This window comes from Castor canadensis, chromosome 1, assembly GCF_047511655.1.
Source record: "Castor canadensis chromosome 1, mCasCan1.hap1v2, whole genome shotgun sequence".
Classification (NCBI taxonomy): domain Eukaryota; kingdom Metazoa; phylum Chordata; class Mammalia; order Rodentia; family Castoridae; genus Castor; species Castor canadensis.
Genome location: NC_133386.1, coordinates 16,332,215 through 16,348,197, shown reverse-complemented (window position 1 = coordinate 16,348,197; position 15,983 = coordinate 16,332,215). Strand labels below are relative to the sequence as shown.

The 15,983-nt window shown below is 39.8% G+C and overlaps 1 protein-coding gene across 2 annotated transcripts in view; it reads right to left on the bottom strand.

Moving 5' to 3' along the window:
- Ppil4 (peptidylprolyl isomerase like 4) overlaps positions 1-12,751 on the bottom strand; it is a 41,111-nt gene extending 28,360 nt beyond the window's left edge. For both annotated transcript variants that reach the window (XM_074072392.1, XM_074072394.1), the window contains exons 1-7: positions 12,606-12,751; positions 5,646-5,713; positions 5,494-5,558; positions 4,998-5,115; positions 3,609-3,751; positions 3,030-3,126; positions 1,762-1,878 (exon numbers count right to left, since the gene is read on the bottom strand). In XM_074072392.1, the coding sequence (XP_073928493.1) occupies positions 1,762-1,878; positions 3,030-3,126; positions 3,609-3,751; positions 4,998-5,115; positions 5,494-5,558; positions 5,646-5,713; positions 12,606-12,675 (678 nt within the window). In that variant the 5' untranslated portion in view covers positions 12,676-12,751. The remainder of the gene's footprint in view (positions 1-1,761; positions 1,879-3,029; positions 3,127-3,608; positions 3,752-4,997; positions 5,116-5,493; positions 5,559-5,645; positions 5,714-12,605) is intronic.
- Between the last annotated feature and the right edge of the window lie 3,232 nt (positions 12,752-15,983).

Below are 15,983 nucleotides of genomic sequence, written 5' to 3'. Positions count from 1 at the left end.
TTATTACATGCTTTCCAATTTTACAGATGTAAACAGAGAAAACTATAACATAAACTATAAATTTTAGTTAGTAATAATGTAACAAATGTTCCAAAGTAATGAAAGACTTTAATGACAAGGGAAACTAGGAGAAGATGGAAGAAGGTACTTAAGAACTCTGCATTTTCTGTTCAATTTTCTATATAAACCTAAAACTGCTCTAAGAAATAAAGTCTACTGATAACAACAAAAGGAATCCATGACTCCATTTTAATAATGGATAGGTACATAAGAAAAGAAGACTCTTCCTTACAGTAAAATGCAGGCTGAAGGTTTGCGGAATGGCTCAAGTTGGTAGAGCACCTACCTACCAAGCATGAGGCTCTGAGTTTAAATCCCAGCACCACCAAAAAGAAAATGCAGGAAGATAGGAAGGAGTATTGAGTTTGGAAGTTGCCACTTTGCACACATCAGTCAAGACTTATCCGGGCAAGAATCATGAATGTCTGAGAAGTATAGAGGAAGAGTGTGACTAGAAAGAAGATAGTTGGTGTCTTATCACAGACTGCTCATTGTTTGCAAAGGAAAAAACAAATTATGCAGTGATGACACCAGAGTATTACCTTGACTAAGTGATAGAAATTATCATCTTCAAGGTTTATGACATAGCTCAGTAGCAGAGCACTTGCCTAGCATGCCCAAGACCCTGGGTTTGATCCACAGCAGGGGTATAAGGCCTGCTGGGGAGGAGGAGAGGAAGTATAAGATACCATGTTTCAGTGAGGAACAGATGCATTTGGACATCTGGACGCTGCCAGATGTAACATTTAAGGACACTCATCCATGTATAATTTTGGCTGTGGGTACATAACCTAAACCAAATCATAAGACAATAGAAGATAAACCTAAATTGAAGACTATTCTCTAAATAAGTGACCTGTTTTAGTCAAAAATATTAATGCCATGGAAAATAAAGTTTAAGAAACTTTTCCACATAAGGAGACCAAAGAATGAAAATTAAATTCAACTAAACTGGAGGGGAAAGCTATAAAGGATATTACTGAAACTAGTAGCGAAATTGGAATATCGATTTGAATTTAAATTTCCTGATTTTGAAAACTGTACCATGAAAACATATGTAGTATTTTTGATTAAGAAGGTAAAAGAGAATGATAGGCAACATATTTTCAAATAGTCCAGAAGAAAATTAGTATGTGTATTTATGTGCATACAGTCACAGAGAACAAAAAAGCATGTGGCAAAAAGTTAAAAACTGTTTAAATCTGGGTGTAAAGTATATAGAAACTTATAAACCATTTTTTTCAAAAGCTTGAAATTATCTGAAAACAAAGTTTAAAAAATGTTTTCAGAGGATGCTCTTCTTTCTCTTCTCTATTTCTCTTCACTTTAACTGTTTTGCTAAACAAACCTGTTAAAAAATACGTGTATGTATATATACACATGCATATATTATGCATATATATGTTGATCCACTTTTTTTTTTGCAGTAGTGGGGCTTGAACTCAAGCCTTCACCTTGAGGTACTCCACCAGCCCTTTTTTGTGAAGGGTTTTTTTCAAGATAGGGTCTCGAGGAACTATATTGATAATGGAATCAAATTTGCTTATTTTCACGTGTGTAATTTTGTCATAAGATTTAATCCAGAAAAACTCCTAAGTTTTTATTACTTTAAACCTATGATAATAGCCAAAAATAGAGAAATTCACAAGAAGAATATGCTAAATGTTATAAAACAACTATTTGAACAAAAATGACTCTTACCATCTCTAAAAGAATAGCTTGAGTTTTGGCCTCTTTTTCTGCCTTGATCTCTTCTACTTCTTCAGCAGATCTTCCTTTGAAGTCATCAATTTCTTCATCTGCTCCTATCCGACCACTCTGTAAGGTAGAAGTCACTGATATAAATATTTAAAGAATAAAAACCTGAGAAACAAGAAGACATTATGCTTTATTCTTAATTCTACCAAACTTCTTAAATAGCAACTGAGACAAAGTTATAAACCTCTGAAAACTGATTTAAATTAATTCTGTACTAGCTGGGTTCCAGTGGCTCATGCCTGTAATCCTAGCTACTCAGGAGGCAGTGATCAGGAGAACTGTGGTTCAAAACCAGCCTGGGCAAATAGTTGACAAGCCCTATCTCGAAGAAACCCATCACAAAGAAAGAGCTGCTGGAGTGGCTCAAGGTATAGGCCCTGAATTCAAGCCCCAGTACCCCAAAAAAAAAATTAATTCTGTACTATACTGAGCTTCTGATTTACATAATCAAAATAAGTATTTATATGGACACTATCCATTCTCCTGTTAAATGCTGAATGGAGAATAAAAATGATTTTGGAATTAAGCACCAATCTCAACCATAAATTCAGCTTTGGGAAACCCTCATAAGCAGAAATTTACACCTCAAAACATCTGAAGATACTGTGTTATTTATTCCTTAGAAATTTCTGGATTCTAGGCTGATGTCAGAGTATCTCCAGTTGAAAAGTGCCCCATAAAACAGTAGTTTCGCCTTGAAACTATTCTCCTAATTAGAGTTAGGTGATAAGAAAAATTTTCGGAGAACACCAGGTACCAGTGGCTCACCCCTATAATCCTAGCTACTTGGGAGGCTGAGATCAGGAGGATTACAGTTCACAGCCACTTCAGGTAAACAGTTTGTGAAATCCCATCTCCAAAATAACCACAGCAAAATGGACTAGAGTTGTGGCTCAAGTGGTGGAGCGCCTGCTTTGCAAGTATGAAGCCCTGCGTTTGATCCCCAGTCCCACCAAAAAAAAAAAAAAAAAGAAATTTCCCAAGGAGTTGTTCATATAAGCTTCCACAGCTAGGGTTGTTCTGGTAGACTAGAAACTGAAGAAAGGAAATTAGGGAAATGTAAAGTCAGAAAACTGAGTATCTCTGTGAAGAGAAAAAGAACTCTACATTTGCTCTAGTATAATTCGTCAAGCAAGGTAACCATTATGAGGAAATAAGCTTTAATAGACTTATAAGCTAAATCCATGCAAATCACAAGAAGCTCTACTTACATCTAATTGTTCTCTTGTGGGTTCAGGTGATCGATCAGGTATTAATAAACCAGGAGGATCATCAAATGGATCATCTAAAATCACTGTATGATTTATCCTTACAAAAAAAACCATGTCAAATGTTACAGTTAGCTTATTTTGGAATCTATTTTATTTTCACAATTATAACAAATAATTTAAGTATTTCCAATGCTCCCCTTCCCCACAAAAATATTGCACAACTGAATTACTGGTCTATAGTATACTTCTACAATAAGTTTTACTATTTTTCATCATTTGACATTGTATTACTATTTTGCATTACTTTAAGATGAAATGGCTAAATCTCAGTACTTTTGCCCTATTTCTCAACAATCTGCATTTTAAAAACTAAAGCATTAATAATGCCTCCCAACATAAGTCAGGTATAAAAATATAAAAGATGTTTTTTATAAGGATTCTTCCCATCTTATACTAACTTATGTTCTAGAATTATTCAGACATTAGTCCTCTGCATTAGTTTCATCCATGCCACTACTTGTCAAATACCACAGTTTTAAAACATTCTAGTACATTCAAGATAATAAATTACAACCGCACCTGATATCTTGATATGGTACAAAATCCTTGTCAACAAAGGTCTCATTTATTTTCTTAACTATGTCCATTCCTTCTGTCACCTCACCAAACACGGTATGGACACCATCAAGGTAGTCTAGGTTTTCTCCTGTTGTAATAAGAAACTACAGAAAAGCACGTAATAAATACATCTAATTGTAACTGAAATCACTTATGACTGTCAAAAACACAAAAGTGACTCTAGATTTACTGCACCAGTTCGTTTCTAAAACTAAATAAAAACCAGAACTCATTTATAGAATACCAACATGAACACACATGTCCCCTGATTATTAAAATACTTGAACAAAACATAGCTCAGTTTAAAGCACCTACTCTAATCAACTTGTTGTGAGGACTAAACACCATAATTGAAGAAAGGCACTCAAACATAATCTATTTAAAATAAGTAATAAATCATGGGCGACAATCATGGGTGGTGGGACTGTGAGCAACCTTATTTTCTTCTTTGAACTTTCCTGTTTTCTAAATTACTCACAAGGGGCATGGCTTACATTTAAGAGAGCTAACTGATGTGTTTTGTTTGGTTTTGTGGTGTGGGAATTAAATCCAGCACCTTGCATGCTGGATTAAATTAGAACACCTGCGTGCTCTCTACTACTAAGCTACATTCCTAATCCTGTTTCTTTAATATATTAAAAACAGTGCAACTTTCTTCTCCTAGTATCTTTGATTACATTCTTTTTTTTTTTCATTTTTCTTTTATTATTCATATGTGCATACAAGGCTTGGTTCATTTCTCCCCCCTGCCCCCACCCCCTCCCTTACCACCCACTCCGCCCCTTCCCTCTCCCCCCCCTCAATACCCAGCAGAAACTATTTTGCCCTTATTTCTAATTTTGTTGTAGAGAGAGTATAAGCAATAATAGGAAGGAACAAGGGTTTTTGCTGGTTGAGATAAGGATAGCTATACAGGGCATTGACTCACATTGATTTCCTGTGCGTGGGTGTTACCTTCTAGGTTAATTCTTTTTGATCTAACCTTTTCTCTAGTACCTGTTCCCCTTTTCCTATTGGCCTCAGTTGCTTTAAGGTATCTGTTTTAGTTTCTCTGCGTTAAGGGCAACAAATGCTAGGTAGTTTTTTAGGTGTCTTACCTATCCTCACCCCTTCCTTGTGTGCTCTCGCTTTTATCATGTGCTCATAGTCCAATCCCATTGTTGTGTTTGCCCTTGATCTAATGTCCACATATGAGGGAGAACATACGATTTTTGGTCTTTTGGGCCAGGCTAACCTCACTCAGAATGGTGATTACATTCTTTTACATTGAATTGTTTAAAACGGTACCCTCGTGGGCTGCTCCTGTCCTTTGTGTGTATGCATAGCTCATCTCCCACCCCAACTCCTGACCTGAGATCCATGCTGATCACTGCCATTGTTCACCATGGACACAGTCCCTTTCTTCTTGTGCTTAATCCTTGGTACTTTTTCTGCCTCAAAAAAGCTTGCTTGATCACCATACAGTTGTCTGAAAATATACAGTAAGGGTATAAACATAAGTACTCGCAAAATGAAATACAGAGGAGGTATTGTAACATACAGTGTTAACTATTTCTTTATAGAAATTCCACTGTGATTCAAAACATTCCTCTTTTTTGATATAGACATTTAGGGAACTTAGTGGGGGTAAAAAACCCTACATTTGAACCATCTTTTAAAATAAAGATTGAAGCAGGGTATGGTGCTACATGACTAATCCCAGCAACTGGAAGGCTGAGATAGGAGGATGGCAAATTCAAGGCCAGCCTGTGTTACAGTATGACCCTGTCTCAAAAAATCAAATAAGAAATGAAGTTTGAAAAATGAACAATTCTAATTTTCCTTATGTAAAAATAAAAGAACATACCCAAAAATAGACTCTCCTCCACGACCAGTTCCTGTAGGATCGCCAGTCTGTATGATAAAATCCCTCTATAACATATAGGATTCTTTGTTAATTCACAGAGTTCACTAGATGGTTCCAATAACAAAAGACATGATTAATATCTTCCAACTCACCTGTACATTGTGAACAAGACAATAATTGTAGTATTTCATTTTGCACAACTTCAGGAAATTTAAGCAAGCTGAAATAAAGTAAAAACTAAGTTTATCACAATCATCCACACACTCGGTTTTAAACAAGTAAAGCAGTTAATATAATTTAATCTCTAAATTACTTTTTAAAAAATAATAATAAAAATAGGGGAAAAATAGCCAAATTGTCCAGACATTTAAAAAAGGCAACATATTTTGAATTACGTTTTTATTTTGTTTTTGTGAGGACTTTTTGCATATGTGAACTAGCATAGGAAATTGACACTAATCTGGGATAAGCAACCACTTACTGATGGATTGCTTTTGTCAAGAGAAAAAGAGAACAAAGAGGACACTGTGATAGGAAAGGATCTGGGGAATATGAACGTGGGACAGATTAATGTAGAGAATAGCAACATCTGGGGATAATTTTTAACAGTGATTAAAAAGTACTTCACAAAAATCCACACATTTATTGTGAACAAACTTCCTCATCAAAATTCACTCACTTATCTCACAAATACTGTGGGCCTTCTAGATGTGTGGCACTGCCATCATAAATGCCATCAAACCATGGTCTCCACCCTCAGCAAATCCATAGCCTGGTTGTGGAGAATCACACTAACAAGTGCCTAAAGCACAGACAGTAAGATGTGTGAAGTGCTCTGCCCTCAAGGAGCTGACACTAAACTAGGCCACACCAAGCATGGTGGTGCCTAGCTTAAATCCCAGCACTAGGACTGAGGCAGGAAGATAAGAGTTCCAGGCCAGCCTAGGCTGCATAGTGAGACCCTGTCTCAAACAAACAAAATAGGATCAGAGGAATAGCAGAGTGTCTCAAGAGGTAAAGTACCTGTCTAGTTAAGCATGAGGCCCGAATCCAAACCCCAGAGTTGCTAAAAAAAAAAAAAAAAAAAAACCAGTACAACTGAATACAAATAGTTACACTAGGCATCTAATAATACCATTTGTGCTACTTAAATAATAAAATAGTAAAAAGTAGTTTTTACAAGGTCACAAGTAGGCCAGGCATGCTGGCACGTGTCTATCATTCCAGGAGGCAGAGCTCAAGAGGACTGAGGTTTGAGGCCAGTTTGAGCAAAAACTTAGACACATCTCAACAAACAAGCTGGGTATAGTGGCACATACATTTAATCCCAGTTACATAGGAGACACAGCACAGGTAAGAAGAGTATGGTCTGAGGCTATCCCCAAGCAAAAATGCCAGACCCTATCTGAAAAATAACTAAAGCAAAAAAAAGGTTGGGGACTGCCTAACATAAGGAAATTAGAAGAGTAGGTTGAGGCTTAAGGAATGTACTAAAAAGTCTGGATGTACAAAGGCATCACACAGTGTGTCAAAAATATGATGTGTCAATGAAAAGTAAGTATACAAAAAAGGAACTGGCCTGGAAGAGAGTAAGAAATGACACTTTCACAGGAACGTATTAGGAAAAAACCTCGAGGTGGGGTGGGGTACAGCTCAGTGAAAGAGCACTGAGCACAAGGCTCTGGGTTTGATCCCCACACTGCAAAGGTGGGGGAAGCCTGGAAGTTGGAACTGAAATGGTCTGGGGAAGAGAGGGGTGATGTACAAAAGACCAGACTAAGTTTTGTAATATTCTGGTAGCAGAGAGTAATAGTGAAAAGGCTGGAGACATGGGGACCAAGCTGAAGAGCATCAGGCTTTCATTCGTTTTTCATTGTTTTACTAGTAAACAAAAAGTCATCTTAGGCCATGATCAGCAATGAATGCCAAAATCTTAAGATGAAAAGCCAATGGGAGCACTGTAGAAAGAGGTCAAGGCCTGAAACCACAGACCAATTTTAACATCACAAAAATATCAAGCTGGGCTGGGATGTGGCTCCATGGTAGAGCACTTGTCTGGTATGTACGATGAAACCCTGAATTTGATCCCCATCACATGCAAAATAAAAGCCAATCAAACATCAAGTGACTCCTGAAAATAATGCAGGTAGAAAGTGCACGCTAAAGAAATATTATTGCTCAAAACCTTAATTTTAAGTCCCACCCATGCTCTTAATCGAAGTAACAATTTATAGGGAAAAGAAGAGATAGGGATATGTTAAAAGAGGAAAAAAAGGAAATAGTCAAATTTAAAATGAAAGAAATTCTACAGGGACAAATAACCCAGATCCTTACTCAAAAATTTTCAAGGAAAAAAAGGGTGATGCGGAGTCTATAAAACATATTTAAGAGATACATCAACTAATAATATAAGAACCTTGCTGAAGGGGTGGTTCAACATACAAAAATCAATAAACGTAATAAACCACATTAACAAAAGCGAAGACAAAAACCACTTGATCATCTCAATAGATGCAGAAAAAGCCTTTGATAAGATCCAACATCATTTCATGATAAAAGCTCTAAGAAAACTAGGAATAGAAGGAAAGTTCCTCAACATTATAAAAGCTATATATGACAAACCTACAGCCAGCATTATACTTAATGGAGAAAAACTGAAACCATTCCCTCTAAAATCAGGAACCAGACAAGGATGCTCACTATCTCCACTCCTATTCAACATAGTACTGGAATTCCTAGCCAGAGCAATTAGGCAAGAAGAAGGAATAAAAGGAATACAAATAGGTAAAGAAACTGTCAAAATATCCCTATTTGCAGACGACATGATCCTATACCTTAAAGACCCAAAAAACTCTACTCAGAAGCTTCTAGACATCATCAATAGCTATAGCAAGGTAGCAGGATATAAAATCAACATAGAAAAATCATTAGCATTTCTATACACTAACAATGAGCAAACGGAAAAAGAATGTATGAAAACAATTCCATTTACAATAGCCTCAAACAAAATCAAATACCTAGGTGTAAACCTAACAAAAGATGTGAAAGACCTCTACAAGGAAAACTATACACTTCTGAAGAAAGAGATTGAGGAAGACTATAGAAAGTGGAGAGATCTCCCATGCTCATGGATTGGTAGAATCAACATAGTAAAAATGTCGATACTCCCCAAAGTAATCTACATGTTTAATGCAATTCCCATCAAAATTCCAATGACATTCATTAAAGAGATTGAAAAATCTACTGTGAAATTTATATGGAAACACAAGAGGCCACGAATAGCCAAGGCAATACTCAGTCAAAAGAACAATGCAGGAGGTATCACAATACCTGACTTCAAACTATATTACAAAGCAATAACAATAAAAACAGCATGGTACTGGCACAAAAACAGACATGAAGACCAGTGGAACAGAATAGAGGATCCAGATATGAAGCCACACAACTATGAGCAACTTATCTTTGACAAAGGAGCTAAAAATATACGATGGAGAAATAGCAGCCTCTTCAACAAAAACTGCTGGGAAAACTGGTTAGCAGTCTGCAAAAAACTGAAACTAGATCCATGTATATCACCCTATACCAAGATTAACTCAAAATGGATCAAGGATCTTAATATCAGACCCCAAACTCTTAAGTTGATACAAGAAAGAGTAGGAAATACTCTGGAGTTAGTAGGTATAGGTAAGAACTTTCTCAATGAAACCCCAGCAGCACAGCAACTAAGAGATAGCATAGATAAATGGGACTCCATAAAACTAAAAAGCTTCTGTACATCAAAAGAAATGGTCTCTAAACTGAAGAGAACACCCACAGAGTGGGAGAAAATATTTGCCAATTATACATCAGACAAAGGACTGATAACCAGAATATACAGGGAACTTAAAAAACTAAATTCTCCCAAAACTAATGAACCAATAAAGAAATGGGCATGTGAACTAAACAGAACTTTCTCAAAAGAAGAAATTCAAATGGCCAGAAAACACATGAAAAAATGCTCACCATCTCTAGCAATAAAGGAAATGCAAATTAAAACCACACTAAGATTCCACCTCACCCCTGTTAGAATAGCCATCATCAGCAACACCACCAACAACAGGTGTTGGCGAGGATGCGGGGAAAAAGGAACCCTCTTACACTGTTGGTGGGAATGTAGACTAGTACAACCACTCTGGAAAAAAATTTGGAGGCTACTTAAAAAGCTGGACATCGATCTACCATTTGATCCAGCAATACCACTCTTGGGGATATACCCAAAAGACTGTTACTCCAGAGGCACCTGCACATCCATGTTTATTGCGGCACTATTCACAATAGCCAAGTTATGGAAACAGCCAAGATACCCCAGCACTGACGAATGGATTAAGAAAATGTGGTATCTATACACAATGGAATTTTATGCAGCCATGAAGAAGAATGAAATGTTATCATTCGCTGGTAAATGGATGGAATTGGAGAACATCATTCTGAGTGAGGTTAGCCTGGCCCAAAAGACCAAAAATCATATGTTCTCCCTCATATGTGGATATTAGATCAAGGGCAAACACAACAAGGGGATTGGACTATGAGCACATGATAAAAGCGAGAACACACAAGGGAGGGATGAGGATAGGTAAGACACCTAAAAAACTAGCTAGCATTTGTTGCCCTTAATGCAGAGAAACTAAAACAGATACCTTAAAGCAACTGAGGCCAATAGGAAAAGGGGACCAGGAACTACAGAAAAGGTTAGATCAAAAAGAATTAACCTAGAAGGTAACACCCACGCACAGAAATCAATGTGAGTCAATGCCCTGTATAGCTATTCTTATCTCAACCAGCAAAACCCCTTGTTCCTTCCTATTATTGCTTATACTCTCTCTACAACAAAATTAGAGATAAGGGCAAAATAGTTTCTGCTGGGTATTGAGGGGGGTGGAGCGGGAGGGGGTGGAGTGGGTGGTAAGGGAGGGGGTGGGGGCAGGGGGGAGAAATGAACCAAGCCTTGTATGCACATATGAATAATAAAAGAAAAATGAAAAAAAAAAAAAAAAAGAACCTTGCTGAGATCCTAATTTAAAATCTCATTTTTAAAGTGTTTATGAGGTACAGCAAAGTTTGATACTAAGGAATTATTGTTAATGTTTTTAAAGTGTGATAATGATTTGTGGGTTTCTTTTAAAGTCATCTTTTAGAAATACATACTAAAGTAATTTTCAATTAAGTAAATTCAGTAGTGGGGGGTTATTATAGATAAAACAAAATTGACTATGTATTGATAACCATTAAATGAAGATGTTCATGGGTACTTACATGACTACATCATGTATGTTTAGATTTTTCAATTATAAAAATAAAAAAAAAAGAAAGAAGGAAGGAAGGTTAAGTCTGGACATTGTTACTATCCGCTGATAAGTAGATAGATATGTAATGCCCAACCACATGTTTTCAAATATGGCCACACAGGTGGACTGGTGTTTTCGGTGTTCTAGTCCACAGCACCACTGCTTGTTGATGGGAGACAGCCCTACCTCCACTCTGGGGAAAGAGGCCAGTTCATTTTGCAAGGTGCTGCTCTATACAGCATCAAAGGATCTCAAAGAAAAGCAAAACTTTGAACCCCCAGATCCAGCCATCTTTAAAGTCAAGTTTACCCCAGCAACATAAGGCAAATGATTATCTGCTTTAAGGCAGTTTGAGTTGCATGTCTAACCTAGCGTCCTAGCTAACAGAAGCATAGTCATAAGCATTTCTCACTGTGTGTGAAGGCACCTTTAGTATGGGTCCTCAACATGGCCCAGTAGGTAATCAACACATAAGAGAACAAAAATACAGATTCTGCTCTCCTTGCAGTACATTCTTCAAAGGAGATGAGCTTTGCAAGTAATTCTGGGATAATAAGTAAATGTTCTAACAAAATGAGCTCCAGATGATTTATAAAACCACCTGAGACAGTGCAGAAGAAACAGATTTAACTGCACAGGGACGAGGGAGCGCTGCCTAGCCTGAGATTTGAATAGGAAGGAAGTTCCCTGTAGGACAGGGGTGGAGAGGAATGTGAGGCAGGGGAAACGGGAGGGAATGACAAGGACCATTTAGGGGCGGTGAGTGTGGGGAGACAGTGCAGCGTGGCAGAGGCACTCGCTACAGCACTACAGCTTGCTTTGCTCTTTGATAGATTTTGCACTTCCTAAGGAGCAGGACCCTGATTTTAACTCATCTCCTGGTCTCCGGCTTCTCCCAATTGACACTATCTATGTCGAGACCTGTCTGTTATCATTCCGAAGCCAGTATACCAGTCCTCAGTCCTTCAAAGGCTCTTGTCGTCAGCAGGGCACGGAAGACTACTCAGACCTGACCAGACTCAAAGCCTGCCACTCACGCCACACACCACTCCCTCCTGCCACGCCAAACTACTTGCCATTCCCAGAAAACTCCAAGCGAACTGCTAAGGAAGTCTTCGTTCCATTCATCCCGTAGTTGAAAGAGCTAGTTCAAGTGCTCTACTGTCTTTGCTTGCGTCCCTTTTCCCCACCCCCACTAGGCCTCTGGTTTCCATAGCAACTTACACCATTTTTTTTTTCCCCCTGCTACAACCCAAAGTTAAAACGGGCTCCGGCTTCGATCTCTCCCAGTGGAAGATCAGACCCTAAAGATAAGACGCCAAGACTAGGGCTTAGCCCAGTGTCATGCAGGTTCTGTCCACACCCGCGGATACCCGCTTCTTCCATCCAGACGGGACGCGATGCCCACACTTGCTGCGCCAAGCACATCCGACCTTTCATCGAGACTTACCAGCTTACACGTCCAGCAATATCTGCCGTGTTCCTTTACCTTGAGGCGCAGTGCGGCTACGAAGGCCGGTGGAGTGGCACGCAGCCCCATCACCCAGCAATCCACACACCCCAAAGGCAACTAAAGACTGCAGCGTCCCCCACCCAACACAAGACGCAAAGAAGGGCTGCTCAGGCTCAAACGAGCTCTCCTCACCAGAACTTTTCTAACCAAGGTCTGCTATTAAAGCAGCCCGGTGGCGAGCAGCAGAAGCTCGAGCCAATGGCCACCGGGAGCTGCGCAGAGAAGGGAAAGTGGGGAAGCGGCCTGGCGAGGAGTGAGTGGGGAGCTGGCCTCACCACGCGGCCGCTCCTCGGTGTACAAGTCGATGACGACGTCGCCCAAAGTGGTCTCCAGCAGAACCGCCATGGCGCCGGCTTCTCAGCAACAATCCCCCCCGCCCAAGTGACAGGCGCAACCCGTAGCTAGCTACGCCTTGCGTCATCCTCGGCGCGACGCGTGTTTGCGTCATCCCCCGGCGCCTCCGTCCTCTTCCGGCCTACTCCTTCCGGCTGCCTAGGTTAGCTCGAGTCTTGGCTCGACCTGCTGACGTCCGGTGTCTGCGGGTCTTACTCCTGGCGCGGCTCTTGAAAATTCTGGTTGGCCCTTGGTAACTTGCGTGGAAGCCTGTCGCTCAAAATGTCCACCGTATAGGCTGTTGTGTCCATATCCAGAGCAGGTCGGCCGTCCAAGTGGCCCGTCCTTTATCCGCTAGCGGGCGACCAAGGCGCGGCCTTCCTGTACCTTCGAGTGGGTGTCCTGATCAATCTTTTCTCTCTAAATCAAAAATGTCAGGCCTGGAAGCTCAATTTGTTACCCCGAAAGGTAATTGAAAAAGAAGTTGGCCGGGTGCCGGTGGCTCACGCCTGTAATCCTAGCTACTCAGGAGGCAGAGATCAGGAGGATCGCGGTTTGAATCCAGCCTGGGCAAATAGTGCCCGCGCTCTGCCAAAAATACCCATCGCAAAAATGACTGGTAGAGTGGCTCAAGGTGTAGGCCCTGAGTTCAAACAAAAGTGGTTTGTTTTTCTTTCCTTTTTTTTCCTGCTAATTATGTCTAGAGCCGGATCTACAGGCATCATAGTGTTTTTGGAAAGTCAGCACAGCTATATACGTCGGTCCTTGAGTCCAGAGAGAATTCAGGCAAGACGTGAAAGTGATAGTAAAGTTTATTAGAAAAGGAATATACTTTCAATAGACTGAAAGCAGGTTGTCTCTAGAGAGGAACCAGTTTTAATTGGGGTGGAAGGAGCTTGAACGTTAAGTCCCTCCCTAGGACTAACCCAGAAAACTGAAGTCATGGTTAAAGTCATGAGGCTAGGGTAGTCTACAGAATTACAATATACAAATTGTTGTTAGGTCCTCCTAAGCCCTGGGATACAGTTTACAGGCCTGTGTCTTTTTTTTTTTTTTTTTTTTAGCATCTATTGTTCCAGGAACTTAGGGTGAGTGGGAGACCCAAATGCATCTTGTGTTGTCCTGGAGGTGTGGCTCAAGTGGTAGAGGGCCTGTCTATCAAACTTGAAGCCCTAAGTTCAAATCACACACACACACACACACACATACAGAGAGAGACATCTTATGACCTTAATGGGCTATTTTGATCTTAACAGCATTTGTTAAGCATTTTTCTCTCAGAAACTGTGAAGAAACCTCCATTTTAGGTTTTCTTTGCATATCTCCATCACACAAGACTAACCGTCACCCAACAATGAACTTCAGTCTAAAATCTCTACTGGTATTAGTACTCTGACTTAAAATTTTGACTTACAGAACTACTTTTGGTCTCTGTTGGGGTGTTTGAGTAACTGGAGTTCTAGGCCACAGGCCTAGGGGTTCTACATGTCAGGTACAGACATCTTCCCCAACACACTAAATAGATAGGCAAGTGCTGGGGAAGGACAGAGAAAGGGTTATTGCCAGGCAGCATCACGCCACAGGAAGAGGCACACTAAGCACTTCAGCTCATCTTCAGGGTACAGACCTGAGCCTTAGGTTTAAATAGAGGAAGAATTGGACAGGGGTAAGAGGTATACCTAATTATTCAACATCCTGGTTGAACATTGTGGAGGGGTTCTTGAGAAGTTGCCATCACTGTAGTTGCTTGAAGGAAGCAATTAGGATAAGGAAGTCATTGTTGCCTGGTGAGTTGGGGGTCCTGCAGAGGCTCTGCTGTTCTCTCCTTGGGGGCACTTTTCTTCCATCCCTCCCAGAAAAGATATCAATCAGTCCTGTCCTTCCTGGAATCCAAGCTGATTGCAGAAAAGAAACTTAGAGAAAAGGAGACTAACACAAAACGGAAGCAGGGATTCCAAGCTCTTACCCTGCTTTTAGTTACCTTTTGGATATTTGTAGGCCCAAATGAGGAGTCAGTGCTTTTCAGCAAAAGCATCTAAATACCTGTTATATTTGAACTTTAACAGGTAACATTTTTCCAACTAAAGTTTATTCCACACTTTTCAGGCCCAGCCCATTGCTCTCTTTTATTCTGTTGTATATATAGTTAAGCAAATCTGGGATATGTGTATTATGACAGATTATAGGTGTACCCAAGGAGGCAAAAAAGATAAGGGGCTTTTAAAAATAAAATGAAGAAGGTAACAAGTTATTTTGAAACAACTATCCTTGGCTAGAAGGACCGATAACAAAGGTGATAGCACTCTAACCTAGAATAGGCAGTTACTGGACAGTCTCAAGTTAGAACAGGCAGTAGCTGGACAAAAGTCCTCACAGGAGTATTCTTTGTGCAGAGTTATGCTAAGGTTTTCAGAGAGTCCTTGTAAGTTCCTATCATAGGTAGGTGTTCTGAGAGCCCTCCCATCATGGTCTCCTGATCCCATTTTGTTAAGGCTTGGCTTAAGTGACTCCATTTTAATTCTTGCAACTTTCACACTTATAACTTCTGGTAACTTCCTATCTGACTAAAGCTCGAAGTTTCTATAATGGTTTAGAGGCCTTACATGATCTTCACCCACCCCATCTTCCTGTCTTCTCTCAGTTTCTCCTGAAGCCATGCTATCCTTTTGCTCTCCCATGAACACTGCTGGCATACTTCTGCCCCAGTGTCATTTCACTTGTTCCCTCCAGTGGAACCTTCTTACTTCAGTCATCTGCATGGTTTGTCTTCCTTTAACTGCTTTGCTCACATATTGCCATTTCAGTGAGGACTTCCCCGAGCACCACAATTAAAATTAATCCCACATACATTTTCCCTACAGCTTTTTCTCTATAGTGCTTTTCACCATCTAACCTGGCACATAATATGTGAATAAATACTTGCTGAATGTATAAGTATTGCCAATTAAAGACATGCAAATTAAAAGAATTAAATTTGTAGTGGGAATACAAAATGGGACAGCCACGTTGTAAGACACTTCAATTTTTTTAGAAAACTAACCACAATCTTAAAGTGTTATGATTTGGAAAGATTCGTGTGCTATAAGCTTAGTCCTCAATGTAATGTTATTGAAAGGTGGTTGACTTTGAGAAGGGGGGCCCAGTTGGGCACCAGTGGCTCATACCTGTAATCCTAATTACTTGGGAGGCTGAGATCAGGAGGATTGAGGTTTGAGACCAGCCCTGGCAAATACTTTGTGAGACCCCCCATCACCAAAAAATAAACGCAGCAAAATGGATTAGAGGTATGTCTCAAACTATAGAGCACAAGCTTTGCAAGT